Below are 18,056 nucleotides of genomic sequence, written 5' to 3'. Positions count from 1 at the left end.
ATGGTTCTTTTTTATTACATACATGCTAGCTGACAACACTGTAAAGGTCCGCTATCCCAAGTAATATAAATGGCACACTCATGCAAATAGTTTTTATGTTTTTTTTTCCTTATTAAAAAGCTTTAGAAATGTCTGTTGAAAGTGTTGCACAGTAGTATAAAACCTGGTTAAGGTCTCTAGCAGTTACCTTCCTGGATTAATGCCTCATTCAAAAAAGTGTTTATCTATCTATCTATCTATCTATCTATCTATCTATCTATCTATCTATCTATCTATCTATCTATCTATCTATCTATCTATCTATCTATCTATCTATCTATCTATCTATCTATCTATCTATCTATCTATCTATCTTTCTCTTATATATTATTAATCACATAGGTGAAACCTATTGCATTTACCAATTTTTATCAGATCTGTAACTTTAAAAAAGTGTGCTTTTGAAGGCAGGTGCAGGCATGGTAAAAGCATGAGTGTGCTTATAAAGCGATGTGGGAGCCATGTCACCATCCCTCACTTAGCACCACACTCTTTCTCTGCATCTTCATTCTCACTCCCTCTCCTTTCATCTCCTCAGCCCTGTCTCATGCTCTTTTTTCCATCGTCTGCTTCCATCCATCCACCCATGCATCCATCCCCTTCTTACTCTCCTCCTTTCTCTATGCTACCTCTCTTTCTGACCTCTCCCTTCATCCTTTGTCTCTCTTTTCATCTGCTCTTTTTCCTACACATGTATCTCTCTCTGTTTATGCACCCCAATATGTCTATACCATTAAACTCATGGAGCTGGAGGGAGAAGCAGAGGTGTCGGAGGTGGCCCCGGGCCTTCACAAATGGCCTCCAAAGGGTTCAGCTCCCTCGTGAAATGCTCAGTAAGATAAATGGCTGGTCCGACCCAGGCCAGACGATTTCAGAAAGCACGCTTCCACGGATCAAGTATCCGTTGGGGGATAATACTCTTGTCTTCGTGTTACATTACCAAGTGCCAGACTGCTCCATAAATATTATTTTGTCATACCCTGCTGCCAGAGGACCAAGGCTTCACATACCACTCGCCACAGGGGTAAGATGCTATATGGCAGCTTCTGTCTCCTGTTGCAGCCTTGGCACAGCACACTGGGCCCACACCTCTAGGTTTTCAAGAAACCTTTTGCTAGTCGCCTCGATTTCCTCATGGTTTAGAAGAACTGGACAGTACATAAAGGTAGGTGTATCTACCCACCACACACCAGTAAACCATTCAGGAAAATGTTAGTCATTTACTACTCATAACTGTCCTTCATTTCACAAGTCACTGGCAAGGTGAAACGCGTGTCTCTCCAGCTCCACTTGTTAAACACAATAGTAGTTTAAATCAGACCACGAAGTATACCTTGGGTGTGCACACTGCTGCTGATCCACCCAAACAAGGGTAGAAGCCTATTCTATAAAATGCTACGATAGGTACAGCCAGTCAAAAAGAGCAACAGGCCAGGACCAAAAGCTAAAAAGTAGAGATCTCACACATACAAGATGATTGACCTCCAGATCCTGCTTCCCACGCTCAAGTAATAGTACTCCAGCCAGCCCATGGAAAATAAATAAAAATAAAATAAATTAGGAATAGCCATAATGCAATGAATGCTAAAAAGCACACGGTCACATTCACAAAGTGCGCATACGAAAGGGTGCACATTTGCAACTTTTTTTGTAATTCACAAACATTCCCGAGAGCTTACCAAGAAAAATGCACTTGCTACAGCTTTGCAAGTGTGACGTTTCGGGACATTTGTATTGCCACAATGCAGAAATGAATTGACACTGCAAACCTGCATTAGGGGAAGCCAGCTCCAACATTCAACTGTACATTGTTTCATAAGGGAAAAACATTGATTCCTATGAAAAAGACCTTGGCCATCACCCCCTGATGTTTAGGAGGGATCCTTTCTGTTTCCCACCCTTACAGGGGGCGTACTCCAGCCCTTTGCAGAAGCTAATCTCTAACCTTTTCCAAGGTGAGAAAGAGTCCGGGATTAGTTTGTGAAAACTCAAAAACTCAAGAGTTTGTGAATAATCACAAACTCACAAGGCAAACTATGCCTTGATTCTTTTACTTCTCATCACCAGCAGAGACTCCTCTGCTGAGGCAGAGGAGCGTTGCCCCACAGGAAATAAATAATGATAATAATACCATGATATTATCATTTTATTTTTCAGTACAGGCTCTGTAGGTGCGGAGCAGGGCTGGGCTGCCCACAGACCAGGGGGAGGAGTGGTGGGCACTTTCTAAGTGCACATGATGGTTTGGCTGACCGAACAGACATGGAACCTAGCATGTTCTCCACCCAGCTGTATTACACAGCCGGGTGGATCACATGCACAGGCTCCCACTACCTGTTTGAGCGCCAAATTAGGACGCTCAGACCAATCACGACGCTGCTATCATGCTAGTGACAGCAGCATCATGATTGGCTTAGTAGAGTCTGGGAGCCTGAGCCTGTGTGCTTCCTGTGTCTACCAATGAGGACGGAGGAGAGGCAGCGGCCGGCAGGTAAGTGAAATGTTCTTTTTTTTTTACCCCACTCCACCCTCCCTGCCTCACCACTACTGCCCCGTAGCAACCGCTACTGCTCATCACTCATTATGTCATAGAGTCCAAGTACATAGGACTAAAACATTTATGCCTGCTAGGTTTCCTTTTCTGAATACCTAGCAGGCGAAAATCCATCCATTTTCAACATAATACACATCTTTAAGGCCGAAAAGGGATTCCTGGTTCAGGTCAGTAAGGTTTCAGTCATGGACGTTAAATAGGGGTAGCTGCTTCTACCTCTGGTTTGTTCTTTGTAGACCCTATCACTACTCTTACAACCCGTGGTGTCAGGGCTCATGAAGGCAGTGGCAAAAACAGTAAATAAATAGGGTTCTATTTGCCTGATTTACTCTCTGCAGATTACACTCTTGGTTCATTAGCAGCAAATAAGAGGCCGTTTGATGATGATGGTTGGGATAAAGGGTCAACCAAGTGATGATATAGAGGGCGAAACTGTGGATTCGAGCTGTATTACTTCTGTTGTGATATGACTTACAAAGCAGCACACAGTACACTACTGAGTAAATACTGAAGTTCACAAAAGTATTCCCTGCTGCATTTGATGATGATTTTTCATAATATTACACTCCTGCTAATCGCATCATGACGCCTCTCATACTGCTGACGTTCAGATTAAATACTTTTGATAGACAAAAAGTTTACCCACAGTGTAGACTTTTGTCAGAAGTTTGAAATAGAGCAGTGTGACAAAGTTCCAGATATGTATTTAGATTTGACTCCAAACTTTCCAACTATTTAAGAGCATCTGACTTTAAAATAGACAGTGCATTTGATTGACTGTATATGCAGTACAATCAATGCACGCCAAATGTGAATTTTGCCCAACTCCAGTATTCAGTTCGGTATGTCATCCTATTTGCATCTGTGACATAAACAGGTGAGGCAACTAATGTTTTGGATTTCTACATGACAAGAACGTGTCACGCAAGCATTTGGAAAACTGGTTGCATGAGATTGTGGCTTTATAATGTGAGTTGCTCAAACAACCATGCCTCTAATGTGTTGTAAACTCACATGCTTGCAATTGTCTTACTTTATGGCTAATTAATATTTCAGTTTATCATTCCACTCCACTGGCCAAAGCCCTAATTCAGTATAATGTGCTTTAATTGTGTCATATTCAATGTTCAATGCACTCTTTCACCTCTGTACCCAGTGAGATCACCTACAGTGTCCCCCAGGGCTCATCCCTCAGGCCCATGCTCTTTAATGCATATATGACCCCACTGGCCAACATCGTCAGATTCCATGGTCTCAACATAATATCCTAAGCAGATGACACCCAACTCATCCTCTCACTCACCGACAACACCACCACCAGAACCAACGTCCACAGATGCATGACAAACGCCGCCCATTGGATGAAGAACAACTGCATGCAGCTGAACGCAGACAAGATGGAAGTACTTAACTTTGGTAAAAGCAGCAACCCATGGAATGACTACTGGTGGCCATCAAACCTAGGACCCGCACCCACTCCCTTCAACCATGGCAGAAACCTCGGAATCATCATTGACAACTTCTCCATGAAATCATAGATCAACACTGTCTCCTCTGCCTGCTTCCTCACTCTTTACATGCTACATAGGATCTTCAAGTGGCAACCCCTACACACGAGACACGCCATAATACAATCCCTCACCACCAGCCGACTGGACTACGGCAATGCCCTCTATGTAAAAAACAGCGCACACCTTCTACAGAGACTTCAGACCATTTAGAATGCCGTATCCAGACTCAGCCTCAGCCTTCCCTAATGAAACCACATCACACCCCACTTAAGGAAACTCCACTGGCTCCCCATACAGGAGAGATGTCAATTGAAGCTTCTGATCCATGCACACAAGACTCTACGCAGCTGAGGATCCACCTGCATTAACCACTGCCTGAACTTTCACAAACCATCAAGAAGACTACACTCCACCTCCCTTTCACTTTCCCATACTCCCCGCATCTACCAAAGCAGAAGTGGAGGACACTCCGTCTCCCATATCGCAGCAAAGACTTTGGACAGCCTCCCCACGCACCTCCAGATCATCACCTCACTTCCGGAATTACAAATGGCCCTCAAGACCTGGCTGTTTGAATAAGCCTCCGGGGCCACCAAGACCCTGGACACCCTATTGAGTGATTAGCCACACTTTATAAATACATTTATTGATTGATTGATTGATTGACTCTGCATCATAATCAGAGCCTCACTAGGAAATTTACCACTATACCTACAAATTAGTTTTAAACAATCCAAATAAAACAGAACACTGTGCCCCAAGCTAGCAACACAGATCTACACACAACATCAAGATAAAAAAATCCATAGGAGGCTCCACTTTCCCTGTAGAAGCCACCAACCTCTGAAACTCATTGTGCACCAAGATTCAAAAGGAATTCAAGTATAATTTTCAGTACAGAAGACAGATTAAAGCATATTTGTTCCCAACATAATGACATCAAATGCTGTCCTGGAGATAGAACTCAGAATGATAATCCTACCAGTACAGGCACGGTTGATAGCTACGGAACAGTATGACCCAGCATGCAATTTTTACAGGATAAATACAGTAATATAACCCTAACTAGGGCGCTCCACTCAACATAACTGCACAATGACCTCAAAATATGGATGAAATATAATAATTACATCTCTCCAATCAACAGTAGGATTAACCACAGCCATTCAGCACCCTGAAACCCGAAACCTGCCTAATATGGTCTAACTATAATCAATCTTTATGACAGTCCTTCCAGCATCAATTTAACATAATCCACGTCACCATATCATACCATAAACCAGTTCATTACCTGAATCCTCATTGTCAACCGGACTAGCATATCATGTAACCTGGCATCACATAAAAGGGGACTGTAAGTCAGTCTATCTGAATAGAACTCAGATCCCCTCACTCTTTATCAACGCCTGCTACCTCTTGAGGATCCATATGATCACTTCTGCCACAGCAGCTTAGAAAATGTTATGAAGAGCATAAAAGATAAATTACAAACACAACAAAGGGACATGTAAAGCTTATCCTACCTGCCAGCATAACTCTTACATTTAAAAAATGAGGGTCTATCTCTCACGCTTCCTCATCCGTCACACCACTGAACACTGCAGCCTGTAGGACGATAACCATCACTTGGAGGTAATCACGCACAACATGGATACACTTCCCACCTAGGCTCGTAGACAACAGTCCTCCAACCACACTCCCACATGGTATAGCATGCTATCCACATGGATAAGTGCTTCAGCACTCCACACAGGGGTAAGAATAACTATAAAAATACCATAATACAATACAACAATCAATGATAGAATTTGCAATTGTCTTGAATTGACAACACTGCCCACTGTAAGCCATAATGAAATGTGCTCTATTATCTTTATCTACTGTTTGCAAATTCCAGACTGAGTGATTGTCTTAAGCCCCCTGTATGGCACTGATAGTATTATTTGGTAATAGTCTCCCATTAAGGAAAGGGACAATACACAAAAGTATGACATTTATAAACAAATGTATCATTCATGAGTGGAAGTGTTTGTCAGCAATTCATAAAATGAATTTACATGGGTTCGATTTTGGCCAATATGGCAAAACTATCTGTTTGAGTAAATCTGCTCACAATTACGTTTTTGGGGTAGTCCATAGTGAGAACACCTGCAAAAGTAGATGAACACCTACAAAACTGGGAATATGTGAGTGAGTAGCACAAACCTTTGGCAGGGACATTGTCACCATGTATAAGGCTTGGAGTTTAACTCCTTTCATTTATTGAAAGAGTTCTAACTTCTCCTTTAAATGTGTTTTCAGCAGCAAGGAGCCCAACGATATAATACATGTCTGCTCACAGCTGTCCTTCCATCTAGTTTTTCGTTCATCCATTCACCTTTCTCAGTACCTATTTATTTGCTGTGTGATAGTGTTTGTGTTGAGTGGGCCTGCAGGAGTGCCTGTATGTTTGCTGCTTGTGTGTCAGCCTGAATCCATTGGTTAGTAGGCATGGTATATGCCTCTCCCCCTCATCTTTCTAATAGTCCAGAATTTCCAAACATCTACCTGTTATGGCACCAGTTCCTCACACTGTTGTTTCCTTGTCCTGTGATTTACATCTCCTACTGTTGCCTGCTTACCCTTTCCTTCCAAAACCTGATTTCCTCTCTGCACACTCTTTGACAAGCTGGCTAGGCACATACTGAAAGCCCTCTTTCTTATTACCTCATTTTCACTCGCCTGTTCTTGTCTTGAACTTGTTTAAAGCCTTCCAACACCATAAATCACTACACAAACAACCAATAAAACAACAGGTTTCTTGGCCTGTGTATATTAGTGACTGTAAGCCAAGTGGGTTAGAGCAAAGCATGCCTGTACTTCTGTAAGCAAGAGTGCATGTAGGTCTGTGGGCATGGGTACTTGTATGTCTGCCATATTCAAATGGGTGTTAGCAGGTGTGTTGGTTCAGATGGGCTGCATCCTGCAGTTGCCACCAAGGACAACTTAGATGCACAGCATGCCACAGGGCTGAAATGCGAACCAAAATTATCCTTGGCAAAAATGTTGAAAAGAGTCTGATGCTGTTAAAGGCGTGACTAGAATGGGGCCATGGTGAATTGGTTGAGTCATAGCAGCCTATCATGCTCTGAAGAACTCTTTGATAAGGCCACTGGCTGCATTAGCCTAATGCTGACTTTGAAGATGTCTGGAGCATATTGCCCTAAACATTTATTGACCCGTCAGAACAAACTAGTAAAACTTCTTGTAAACGGTTTGTGAATAATGTCGCAAAAGTGTTGTAACCAATGCACCCATTTCCTATAAACTACCTCAGACCTACCATTACTTTGCAATGAGAAGCTAGATAAATGTAGTGCTTTGCAATTATTTTGCATGTAGCATTATGTGTAAGTATAAATATAGTTAGGGCCACAGGAATTAAGGTATTCTAGGGCCAAAGGGTTTTCCTGCAGAAATATGATGTTACCACACTTGTTTATTAGGTTATACAGAAATACAAATACACTAAGAATATAATTATCTTGAATCAATTAGAAGGCATTCTCTATCATCATGAATAAAGTAATTTCAACATAGTACTTCATTATTTTGTTCCAACAAACCTCCCAAATTTTGAAAATTGTCCGCTCTTTAAAATGGTGGTGAAAAAAAAGTAGGTCCTTTCATTCAGCCTCCTGTATCTTGTGAACCCATTGTTTAAACGTTGGTGGTAACCAAGCTTGCCAACTGGTTGTATTAACAAACATGCAATTAATAGTGCAATAAAAAGCATGATTTGATTGAGGGGGTGATAGACCAACATTTCTTAAAGACTTGAGATTTAGTGGACCCTGAAATTTAGATTAAGAAAACCTTGAAATTTAGACTACCAAAAGAAAAATATCTGCCCAAAATTGAACGAGCTGAGAACAAGTAAAAGACCTATGTTACCAGTCCCCTTAGGCATAATAGCTGCATCTTGGATATTTAGGTGATATACTAGAGGACATGTATGAAGCCTGCTGGGTCTTCATAAAGCATCCATTTGTTAATAAAATATCATACAATGCAAATTAGCTCCAATCATTATCCTCCAGGGATACCCCCCTTGAGTTAGCTCTTTTAAATTTAATCTAGACTATATCTGTGGCTGGCTTCCTAAGCAATGTCCTTTACCAAAATCCCACACATTTATTTTTGTTGATACCGTTGAGTATAACAACCCCATGATGCTTTCTCATTGCATAGTTTCTGAAGCGGGCTAGTGTTTAATCATCTAAGTCCGCTCAGTGCAAGCCCAGTGACCCTAACCGCCAACTGAGGATCCAGTGCCCAGAATGTATTGTTGCCTTTTAAGTTATCAACGAATAGTACGTTTCTGAAATTCCCTATACCGATTTGGGGCCAGCGAGAGGCCCAGTCCAATGTCACAGTTGATAAAAAAAATATATTTAGCTTGCTGAGAGGAGTCTTAAAGTGGTCTGATGGAATGCATAGTTCTTTGTGAAGCCTGGCTGTATTCTAGCATGACACAATCTCTGGAAAAAAGAACCTTTCGATCGCTCCTTTATGCAGGTTGAAAGTTACACCAGGATCAGTGCTAGAACAACAGGGGATCCAGCTGGATCCAGCTGGATCTCGGATCTTGCAGCTAATATTGAGCCGGTTTGGGGACCTATCTAACCCCAGCAAAAGATGCTGAATTTGGCTCTTCTGGTGTAATTTGCCAACACTGTGACACAATTCAGCAGCGCCCACATTGTCTGCTTTCTGTTTGGAGCAACAAGTGCAGGCAGGGAAGGGAGTGTCATATTTTAGCTATTTGCAAAACAAATTCCAAATTTAAAGAGTCCTCCTTTTGTTTAAGTACAATCCTAGCGTGCAGCTATCTGGAGCCTAATATCTAGATGCCATTATAATGGAGGGGAAACAAAGGCACACATCTTGTTATCGCTTCACAACTATACAAGAGAAACTATGATTTGGAGGCAGGTTTTTGACTTTGCGCCACTCCTATATGTAAAAGATTTGTGTGCACTGTAAGAATTTCAGATATGTCAGTCTGTAGGAGTATTTACAGAAATGAAAATGTAAATAGTACTTGGTGTTTTTTAATTTCATTCTTTAGTGGTGCTACCAATCCCAATGTAGGGTGTCAGAGCACTTTACATCACAGACACACTTTATACATTGACAATAAATCAGTGTGTATATCAATCTACAGGATGTTACATAAGACAATGAGGTTTTCAAGGGGTAGGAGTCACACATCGTCTGTACTGGTAGCGATTATATGTTAGTAGTGCATGGCTAGAAGAAACACAAAGATAGGATTTAAAATGAAACACACAACTTGGGGTTGTCTGTACTAATAAGCAAAATAACCCCTTTGTAGCATCCTATAATAACAGAAAAAAACAATAAGATTCTAACCCATACCTTGCAGGTGGAACTATGCAGGTTCTTGATGCCGGTTCATAGCTCACTGTGTTATATTAGGAGGATTACAAGTTATGAACTGCAAGTAATAAACGGATCTCTGTGCCAAAAGCAGTAATCTGCTTGCCTATCTACATAACATACGAATGTCATGTGCATGGTACACGATGTGCTTTGCAGGAGAGACATGTTAACACTCTATACTACTTTATGAGTCAAAACTGTGACTAGACAAAAACACAAATCTCTCCAGCAGGTGTATTACCCACCAAGGTTATCTTACCGTTACTAGTTCCCTGAGATTTACTGGGCACATAAAGCTCTATGCAGTGTCTTAGCCCCATAGGACACTTTAAAAAGCAAACATTGCAAACAAATAAGTGAGAACAGATTTCAAGTCATATTTCTCCTTGTTGCCAATTACTTTGTGGCAGCGGCCTAAAACAAATATATATATATGTTGATGTCCAATTGATGGGTTCCTGAGTAAAGGTTTTCCAATTTGAGCACTCACCAAGAACATTAAGACCGGTGCCAGAAGGGGCTCAATTATGAAGCATGCCAATTATTGGTTGGGTGGGGACTTTTCGTCCAGGTGATAAAAATACCTAAACGCCAGGGGCGGCTCCTCCATTACCAACCACCATTTTATGTTTCTGCTTCTCGCACTGTGAGGAAGCAGAAGGGTTTGTTTGGGGGTGGGCAGGTGGCGGGAATGCGCTAGGGTAGGGGAGGAGTGGCTTGCCCACTGCTGAGGGATGCTGACTGTTTGGTCAGCCCGCTGGGGCTGACCAAACCAGTCATGCACACTCTGCCTTTTCTCCTCCCCATAGGCGACTGGCTGGTCGGCGTCCAGACCAATCACAATGCAGCCATTGCAGCGTTGTGATTGGCTTAGGGGAGGGAAGGGAGGCTGCCTGCTGCCTGCTTCCTGCCAGAAACAGTTGAGCAGGAAAACGCGGGACCCGCGGAAAGGTAATTTATCAAATGTATTAACCCCCCAGCCTTGCCCGGGCGATCCTCCCCAGCCCCCCACCCGTGATTAGTGCTGGCCGCGACTGCTAAATGCATCATGTTCTACTGAAGAAAAAGAAGTGATGGCCCTCAATAATGTTTACCGTGGGATGGGTCGCACCTGCTCAAATTAGGCATAGGCTAGGAGGGTTTACTATCCCCTGCTTTTTCATATTTGGCGATGCAAGTCATTAATGGTGCATCAAGTGCATCCAGTGGGTGTGTAAAACCCCCAACTGCATTTCGACCTGGCCTGTAGAACATCTGGCACTTGGAAGCCTCGCATTTTTCAACATAGCATTAGATTATTATACAAGTATATTTGTGATGATGCTGGTCATAAACATATTGGAAAGTTATTTTGAGTGAAAAACTGTTTTGGCATTTTCATTAAAGACTTACATGTCGTCATGGATGAGGCCGTATATTTGTGTCATACTCCAATGATAGGCGCCTCGGAGAATGACTAGCAGCAAAATGACAACAAGAGCTGGCAGCCCCCAGCCAAGAACGAAGAACAGTAAGTGTCGTCGCTCGGTGTGCTCATCATTCATCACCAAGACATACCAGAAATTCACAGCCTAAAAAGGAATAACACATTATTTGTGGCTCCTAGAAACAACAAATCTGCAGTATTAAGCCACCTGTGTCTAAAAGGACTTATACATTAACATATTAATAGACTGCAGTCTTTTTTTAAAGCAGTAAAGTAAAGCAAACGAACATGATTTAGCATATATTGCAACATGGTTACTTCCTTGTTTCAACCCGCCGCCTTTAACACTTGTCTTGCATTAGTCATCCAACTCCAGCAAAAGCCAGCCAAAATAGTTTTGACAACTCTTAGCAAATGTGTTCTTGCTGTTTTTGAACTCATAAGAGGGAAAATAAAAATCTTACGAGGTGTGTTCTCCATATTCACTTTTACACCGGGGATACGGCACTTTGCAACACGGGGGTATTGGTGGGAGAGGGTGACTAGAGAAAGGATCATCTCTTTTAATCCTAATCTCGGCTCGTGCACAACTATGCACATTTCATCTTTATCATTACTCTCTTTTTCTCTTTCTTTTTCCCTTTCTCTCTCTCCACCGCTGTTTCTCTTGCACTATGTCTAACTTTCTCTCTTCCCCTGATCTCGCTCGTCAGTTCAGGAGTATGATGCAGAATGTGATGCAGGACTAGACTGAGAAAGTAAGGAAGAAAAGGTTGCACTCGAGCCATAAGCGTCCCAAGGGCTAACCAAGGCGCTAGGAATGAGACAACTCAGAGAACAGACCATGCTCATTCAGGAACCGCTAATAGATCAAAGAAGCAGGGACATAAAGAAGTAGCACATACCAAGAAGAGTCTGGGATGCCAACAACATGACCCTAAGTTCTGTACAGACATTATAGGGTATAATTGAGGAGACTGGGATTTCTAGAATGTCAACGATGGGCGGCTCCTTCTTCATGGCGGAGGAGCATCGCCCTACTGCTCAGAGTCAGTCAGCAAAAAAATAAAAATAATAATAAAACAATATTATCATTTTATTTCCTTCCCACTGACTGACTGAGCCATTTAATCTAGGACAGGGCGGGGAAAGGCCATGGCAGGGAGGAGGAGTGAAGGGGCACTGTAAGTGCCCAAGATGTTTTGGCCAGTCGTCTTAGCACAGCAAACTGACATGCGCACTCACACTTCTCCAACCCAGCTGTGTTGCACAGCCGGGTGGAGAAATGGCACAAGCTCCCTGTGCCTGAGCAAGCATCAGACCAGCCCGCTCAAGCCAATCCCGGCACTTCTCTCATGCTTCAGCATCTGGATTGGGTTAGTAGCCTGTGCTTTGTGTCCCAGTAACTGACAGGAAGAGAGGAGCACTGGGGCGGCAGCAACAGGCACATTAAAAAATATATATTATTCCCCTAAAACCCCCCCATCCAGGGGTGAAGTGTACCCCCGGTTTGGCAGCTACAGCGGGGGTGGGGCTGTTTATGGGCCTCTTCTATCAGCAGCTCGGCAGACCAAATCTCCTAAATAACACTATGAAGAAACACAGCTGTTAATAGAAGAGCAAGCAGGAGCAAGGAGACACAAAACATGGGTAAACAGAAGAGAGAAGTAAGGAATACTGAATAAAAGGAAAGGTGAAAGGGATGAGTAGGTGGATGAATGGGTGAATGGATGAATGAGTCCCAAGATGCATGAATGGGGGGGTGAATGGATCGGTGGATTGACAGGCAGAAATATGGTCCACTAGATGGATGAATGGGTGAATGAATGGATAGGTAGATGTACATTTGAAAGGATGGCAAAAGGATGAATGTATGAGTGGAAGGATGAGCAAATGGGTGGCCGAGTGGACGAATGAGTGAAAGGATGGATGTCAGAGTGGATGGAAGGATGGTGGATGAATGGCAGGGTGAATGCATGAATGGATGGCAGAGTGGATGGATGCAAGGATGGATGGAAGAGCGGATGGATGGATCAGTGGATGGCAGAGTAAATGGATAGATGGAATGGGGAAAGATTGATTGATGCATAAACAATGAATGGATGTCAGAACATAAAGGTGAAATAGTGGGTAACAGCAGGAGGAAGGAAGAGTGAAAGGATAAAAAGACAGATGTCTGGAAGGAACAGACAGGCGGATTGTTCTAGGGAACAGTCGGCTCACTTGCTTCCGTTGCCTTGTACCATCAGAGCCTTAATTTCAAAGTGGAGGTTAAATTAGTTTTCTGGCTACACCGTTGCCCCCACCCTCTCCTCACTCCACCATTTTAGATTTGCAGCAGCCGCCACTGTGATTAACTGCCCTCTAATTAGCCAAAGTACTGAGTACACAAAATGCGTCCACTTATACTAACAATAAAAGAGGGCCACTGCCAGCTCAGGTCGGCCCCTGTTAGATCGTTAGGTGGAAATCAGCACAAACTTTATTCTTGCTACTACAGTCTCTTAACACACCTACAAGAAAGGGAAGGAGAAACAATACCTAATAGCAATTATTTGTTATGCTCAAATTGTGTCCCAGAGTTAGGACCTGATACTGTCTGTCTTGGTCTTTAGGTTCCGCGCCTAATAAACACTCAAGAAAATATGCGACATGAACTTGTTACTCAAACCAGCAAGAAAGAGAGAGGAAGGACACATAAGAGAACTGTTAGAAGCTGGGTTTCTGGTTGGTAGAGGCATGCACACTGTCGAAGCAGGAACCACAATCCTAGTCAGTGTAAGTGTAGTACACTCTAAAGGTTTACCTGTGCTCACCCTCTGGTAGCTTGGTACAGAGGAGTCAGGCTACACTAAAGAGGCAATGTGTAAAGTATTTCTGCACACACACACACACACAGGACACAGTCAAAACACCACAAAAGTACTCCACACCAGTTTAGAAACATAGCCAATTTTTATCTGAGTAAAACAAGACCAAAACGACAAAAATCCAACATACACAAGTCAAGTTATGAATTTTTCAAGATTAAATCAAAATGCAGTGCTTAGAAATCAAGAGCTTCAACTGGGGTTATCTGGTTCTGCTTGACCAGGGCAGATCCCAAAGTTCAGTCCGACCTCGATGGAGCGAGGGCCAGATACACACAGACCCGCTGACAGTACCTTGGTTGCGTCGAAGCTCAGGGAAGATGCACTGAAAAGCTGACGGGATGCGTCGCTGTCGTAGGCGATGTGTGGGTCCAAAGTCGGGCAACGTCATTGATGTGTCGATGACAAAAGCGCCATGTGTCTGTTTCAAGGTGTCGATGTCAAACTGCTGGGCTATAGGTGATGTGTTGGTGTGAAGCTGCGCACGGCCAGGAATGCGTCGAGGACAGTGCACCACAGACTATCCGAGGTTCATGCAGCAGTGGTGATGCAGAGACAAAGCATCTGCAAAGTTAGGGCTGCGCTGTAAGTCAAGATTGTTTTGTAATGAAGTCAGTGAGCAGTGGCCTTGGTTTCGGTCCAGGCTACGATGATGCGGCAATATTGCAGAGAATGCTGGTTCTGAACTTTGCCTCAATGTGTATGCATTGGTTTCTTGGGTTGCAGCACCAAACACTCACTTCCAAGGGCCCAGGACTGGATTTGGGACAGACAGCAGAGAAGCGCAGGTGCTAATAGCATGATGCAGGTGAAGTCTGTGACAGCCCTGAGACTTCATAAACAGGAGGCAAGCTCAACAAGCTCTGGGAGAACCTACAGTGATGCGGATACAGAGAGTCAAGTGCAGTCCTCTCACTCCCAAGCAAGAAGCAGCAAGCAACAGTCCAACACAGCACAGCAAGCAGCAAAGTTGAAGTCCCTCCTGGCAGCAGGACAGCTCTTCTTCCTGGTCGAATGTCCTCACTTCCAGAAGTGTTCTGAGTATATGGTGTCAAGGGCCCAGTACTTATTTATATTTTAGCCTTTGAAGTAGGGAAACTTCAGGGGGTATGCAACTCTTTGTGTGGGGTCAGACACAGCCCTATTCAGGTGCATGTGTCAGCTCCTCCCTCTCACACTAGCTAAGGAAGACCCATCCGCCTTGTGATGGCCCATCAGGATATGCAGGGCACACCTGTGTGTGACTGCCTAGAGGGAATGCACAAATCTCAGCTGTCAACCAACTCAGATGTCTATTCCAGAGACAGGCAGAGGCACAGAAGGGGTAAAGTATGAAAATGTCAACTATCTAAAAGGGCATTTTCAGACCTGCAATTTAAAAACCAACTTCATTAAAAGATGTGCTTTAAATTGTGAGCCCAGAGACACCAAACTTACTCTTCTTATCTTTTCTAATTTGGGAGTTACACTTGTGAAGTGTCACAACGCAGCTCCAATGCTATGGGAGAGATAGGCCTTGCTGTAGTGAAAAACAAATGTAGCATTTTTTTACTACACAGGACATGTAACATACATGTCCTACCTTTTAAATACACTGCACACTGCCCGGAGGCTACCTAGGGCCTACCTTAAGGATGACTTATATGTAATAAATGGGTAAGTTTGGACGTGGCAAGTGCGTTAACTTGCCAGGTCGAAATGGCAGTTTTAAAACTGCACACAGAGGCTCTGCAGTGGCAGACTTGAGACATGCTTGAAGGGCTACTCTTGTGGCTGGCACAATCAGGGCAATGAGAGAGATAAATCAGTGTCTATCTTAAAGGGGCCATCTGGTGAATGAGCTCACAAGGGATCTCAAAATCCAGATTTGGCATCACCAAATAAACATTCAAGAATGCCTATGGTTGGTGAAAAGTTAGATGCAGACAGGGCTGGGAAAAGAGAACTGGCTTGTCTCTACACTGGATGGCCCCTTCAAGCTAACAAAAACCCTGTCCATTAAAGGTCTCATTCTAGCATTTTCACTAGTTGCCATCCACTCTGTTTAAACAATTATCTAAATGGTAACTACCCTATGAAAGTACTGGTAACTGCTGCTAATTATTTCTGGTTAATGAAACACAGGATGAGGGATGTGAATCATAGTATTCCTGTTTTCCCCGAAGAGGACATTCCCTCTGAAAGGGATATCAGCATGATTTCTACAAAACTCAGCAATTACATAAAAACAGAGACAGATAAAATAATCTATTCGAGAGAGGGACCACCTAAGAAATTGCCGGCAAACTTCTTACAAAGCTTTGAAGTAGCATTTACCTACTGATTCACACTGGGAGTCCAATGCTCAGGAGCACATGTGATTAGGATACCCATTGGCATGGGCCCCTTCTTGTGTGAGGAAGTACGGTCCAGAGGATTCATATCATTTCTAGAAGAATTAATTTGAAATCCCCCTCTGGCTATAGTCCCTAGAGACGGACGGTGTAAGTATGGTATAATAAAGTACAGGGAGGTTCGAGTGAAACTGCCTGTTAAGAATCAGAAGAGGGAAACGAGCCACCTCACCCACATATATATGTCTGTATTAGTTTGCCCTATCTGAACTCAAATGCATTTTTACATAACAGACTTAAAAAAATAAATAAAAAGTCAAAACTGTCAAGTGACTCCCACAGACCAGGCTTGAAACCTGGGGATCATCCTGGACATCAAACTCTCCATGAGACCCCAAATGAAAACCGTCAAATACACGTGCTTTAACATCCTTCACATGCTCAGAAATATTTTGAAGTAACTCCCCCTGGGCCTCAGAAAGACTGTCACCGAGGGTTTGATCATGAACAGATTACGCTATTTCAACATCCTTTACTAGGGAGTACCTGCCCACCTCATACACATGGTTCAAACCATCGAAAACGTAACGGCAATGTTTTCAACCTATCAAGCCACATCCACACCATGCCTCGCCTCCGGGAACTCCACTAGCTCCACGTTCAGAAACGTTGCTACTTCAACGTAAACACCCTCGCCTACAGAGAACTGCATTAGAATGGAGCTGCCTACCTCAACCGCCGTTTGCACTTCCACCAGTCAACCTGCAACCTTTGATCTGCCTTGCTGTCAATTGCACACATTCTGTCCATTTGCAGACCCAGGGCAGGAGGCTGCTCATTCATGTATCTATCAGCAAAGACCCAGAACGCCCTGCCCCAGGACATCAGAACAGCCACTACACTCACAACTTGCCACAAGAAACTGAAGACCTGGTTTTTCGACTCATGCTCTGGACCTTCAGCCCCTCCTCGGCGCCTTGAGACCCTCAACGGTGATTAGTCCACACTCTCCAAATACTTTTACATTACACTGTGACAATGGGGCTCACCTAATTTGAACTTACTCTTTCTGAGAGGCATGAGTGTGTATATTTGGTGTGCCTCCTTATGGTCCAGAAACCCCACTTACACAGGAAAACAACTGCTCGGGGCAACTTACCAGCCTGAAATATCATTCTGTTATAAAGAGGTTCACTCTTGGCAGTCCCAGATCTCACAAGTGGCCCTTTTTAGTTTTTAATCCTTTTGAATATATGCATTGAGTGCAGTTATCTTTCTTATTTAGTGAAAGGGCATATCATTTCCTCGATGGCTGAAGGAAGCTCACTTTGAACGAGATGCATTTCACCACATTAACAACCATCATAAAGATAGACCATGATCAAGATACAGGCCATTGCCTCAACCTCCATCAACTTTTGAACTGGTATATTAACTAATTAAGTCTACTCTTAATAATTTGAGTACTAGCAGATGTCAAGTTCATGGCATGTCAATGTGATGGTCAGTGGCCATCATTGGCTTGTCTGCCGAGGTGGACTATATGGGATGCAATATATGCTAACCAAGTACAAGTGTTTTTTAAATATTCAGCACAAGAAGCTTTATCCAATATTCAGCAAGGAAATTCTGATGTATTATATTATGTGAGTCGCTTTTACCAATTAGCAGGTGAACAACAAATTCCACAATTTGGTCAGAGTCTGAAGAAAGTGATCCTCAATCTATTCCTTTATTTGATCTCATTGACACACTCTTGTTGACTGAACACATACTAAAGGAATGTCAAAGTGAAAGGAGAAGACATCGATCTGCCTCACATGGAATAACTCAGGATTGAATTAAAGAAAATCTGATCATTGTAGCGATACTACAACT

General features: G+C 43.1%; 1 protein-coding gene across 1 annotated transcript in view; it reads right to left on the bottom strand.

The window, feature by feature from the left end:
* ADGRV1 (adhesion G protein-coupled receptor V1) overlaps positions 1–18,056 on the bottom strand; it is a 1,990,932-nt gene that overhangs the window by 342,376 nt on the left and 1,630,500 nt on the right. Inside the window, exon 85 of the mRNA XM_085632468.1 lies at positions 10,942–11,120. Coding sequence (XP_085488594.1) covers positions 10,942–11,120 — 179 coding nt within the window. The remainder of the gene's footprint in view (positions 1–10,941; positions 11,121–18,056) is intronic.

The sequence above is a fragment of the Triturus cristatus genome, chromosome 2_1 (assembly GCF_964204655.1).
Source record: "Triturus cristatus chromosome 2_1, aTriCri1.1, whole genome shotgun sequence".
NCBI classification, from domain to species: domain Eukaryota; kingdom Metazoa; phylum Chordata; class Amphibia; order Caudata; family Salamandridae; genus Triturus; species Triturus cristatus.
This window is presented reverse-complemented; position numbering and strand designations above follow the sequence as displayed.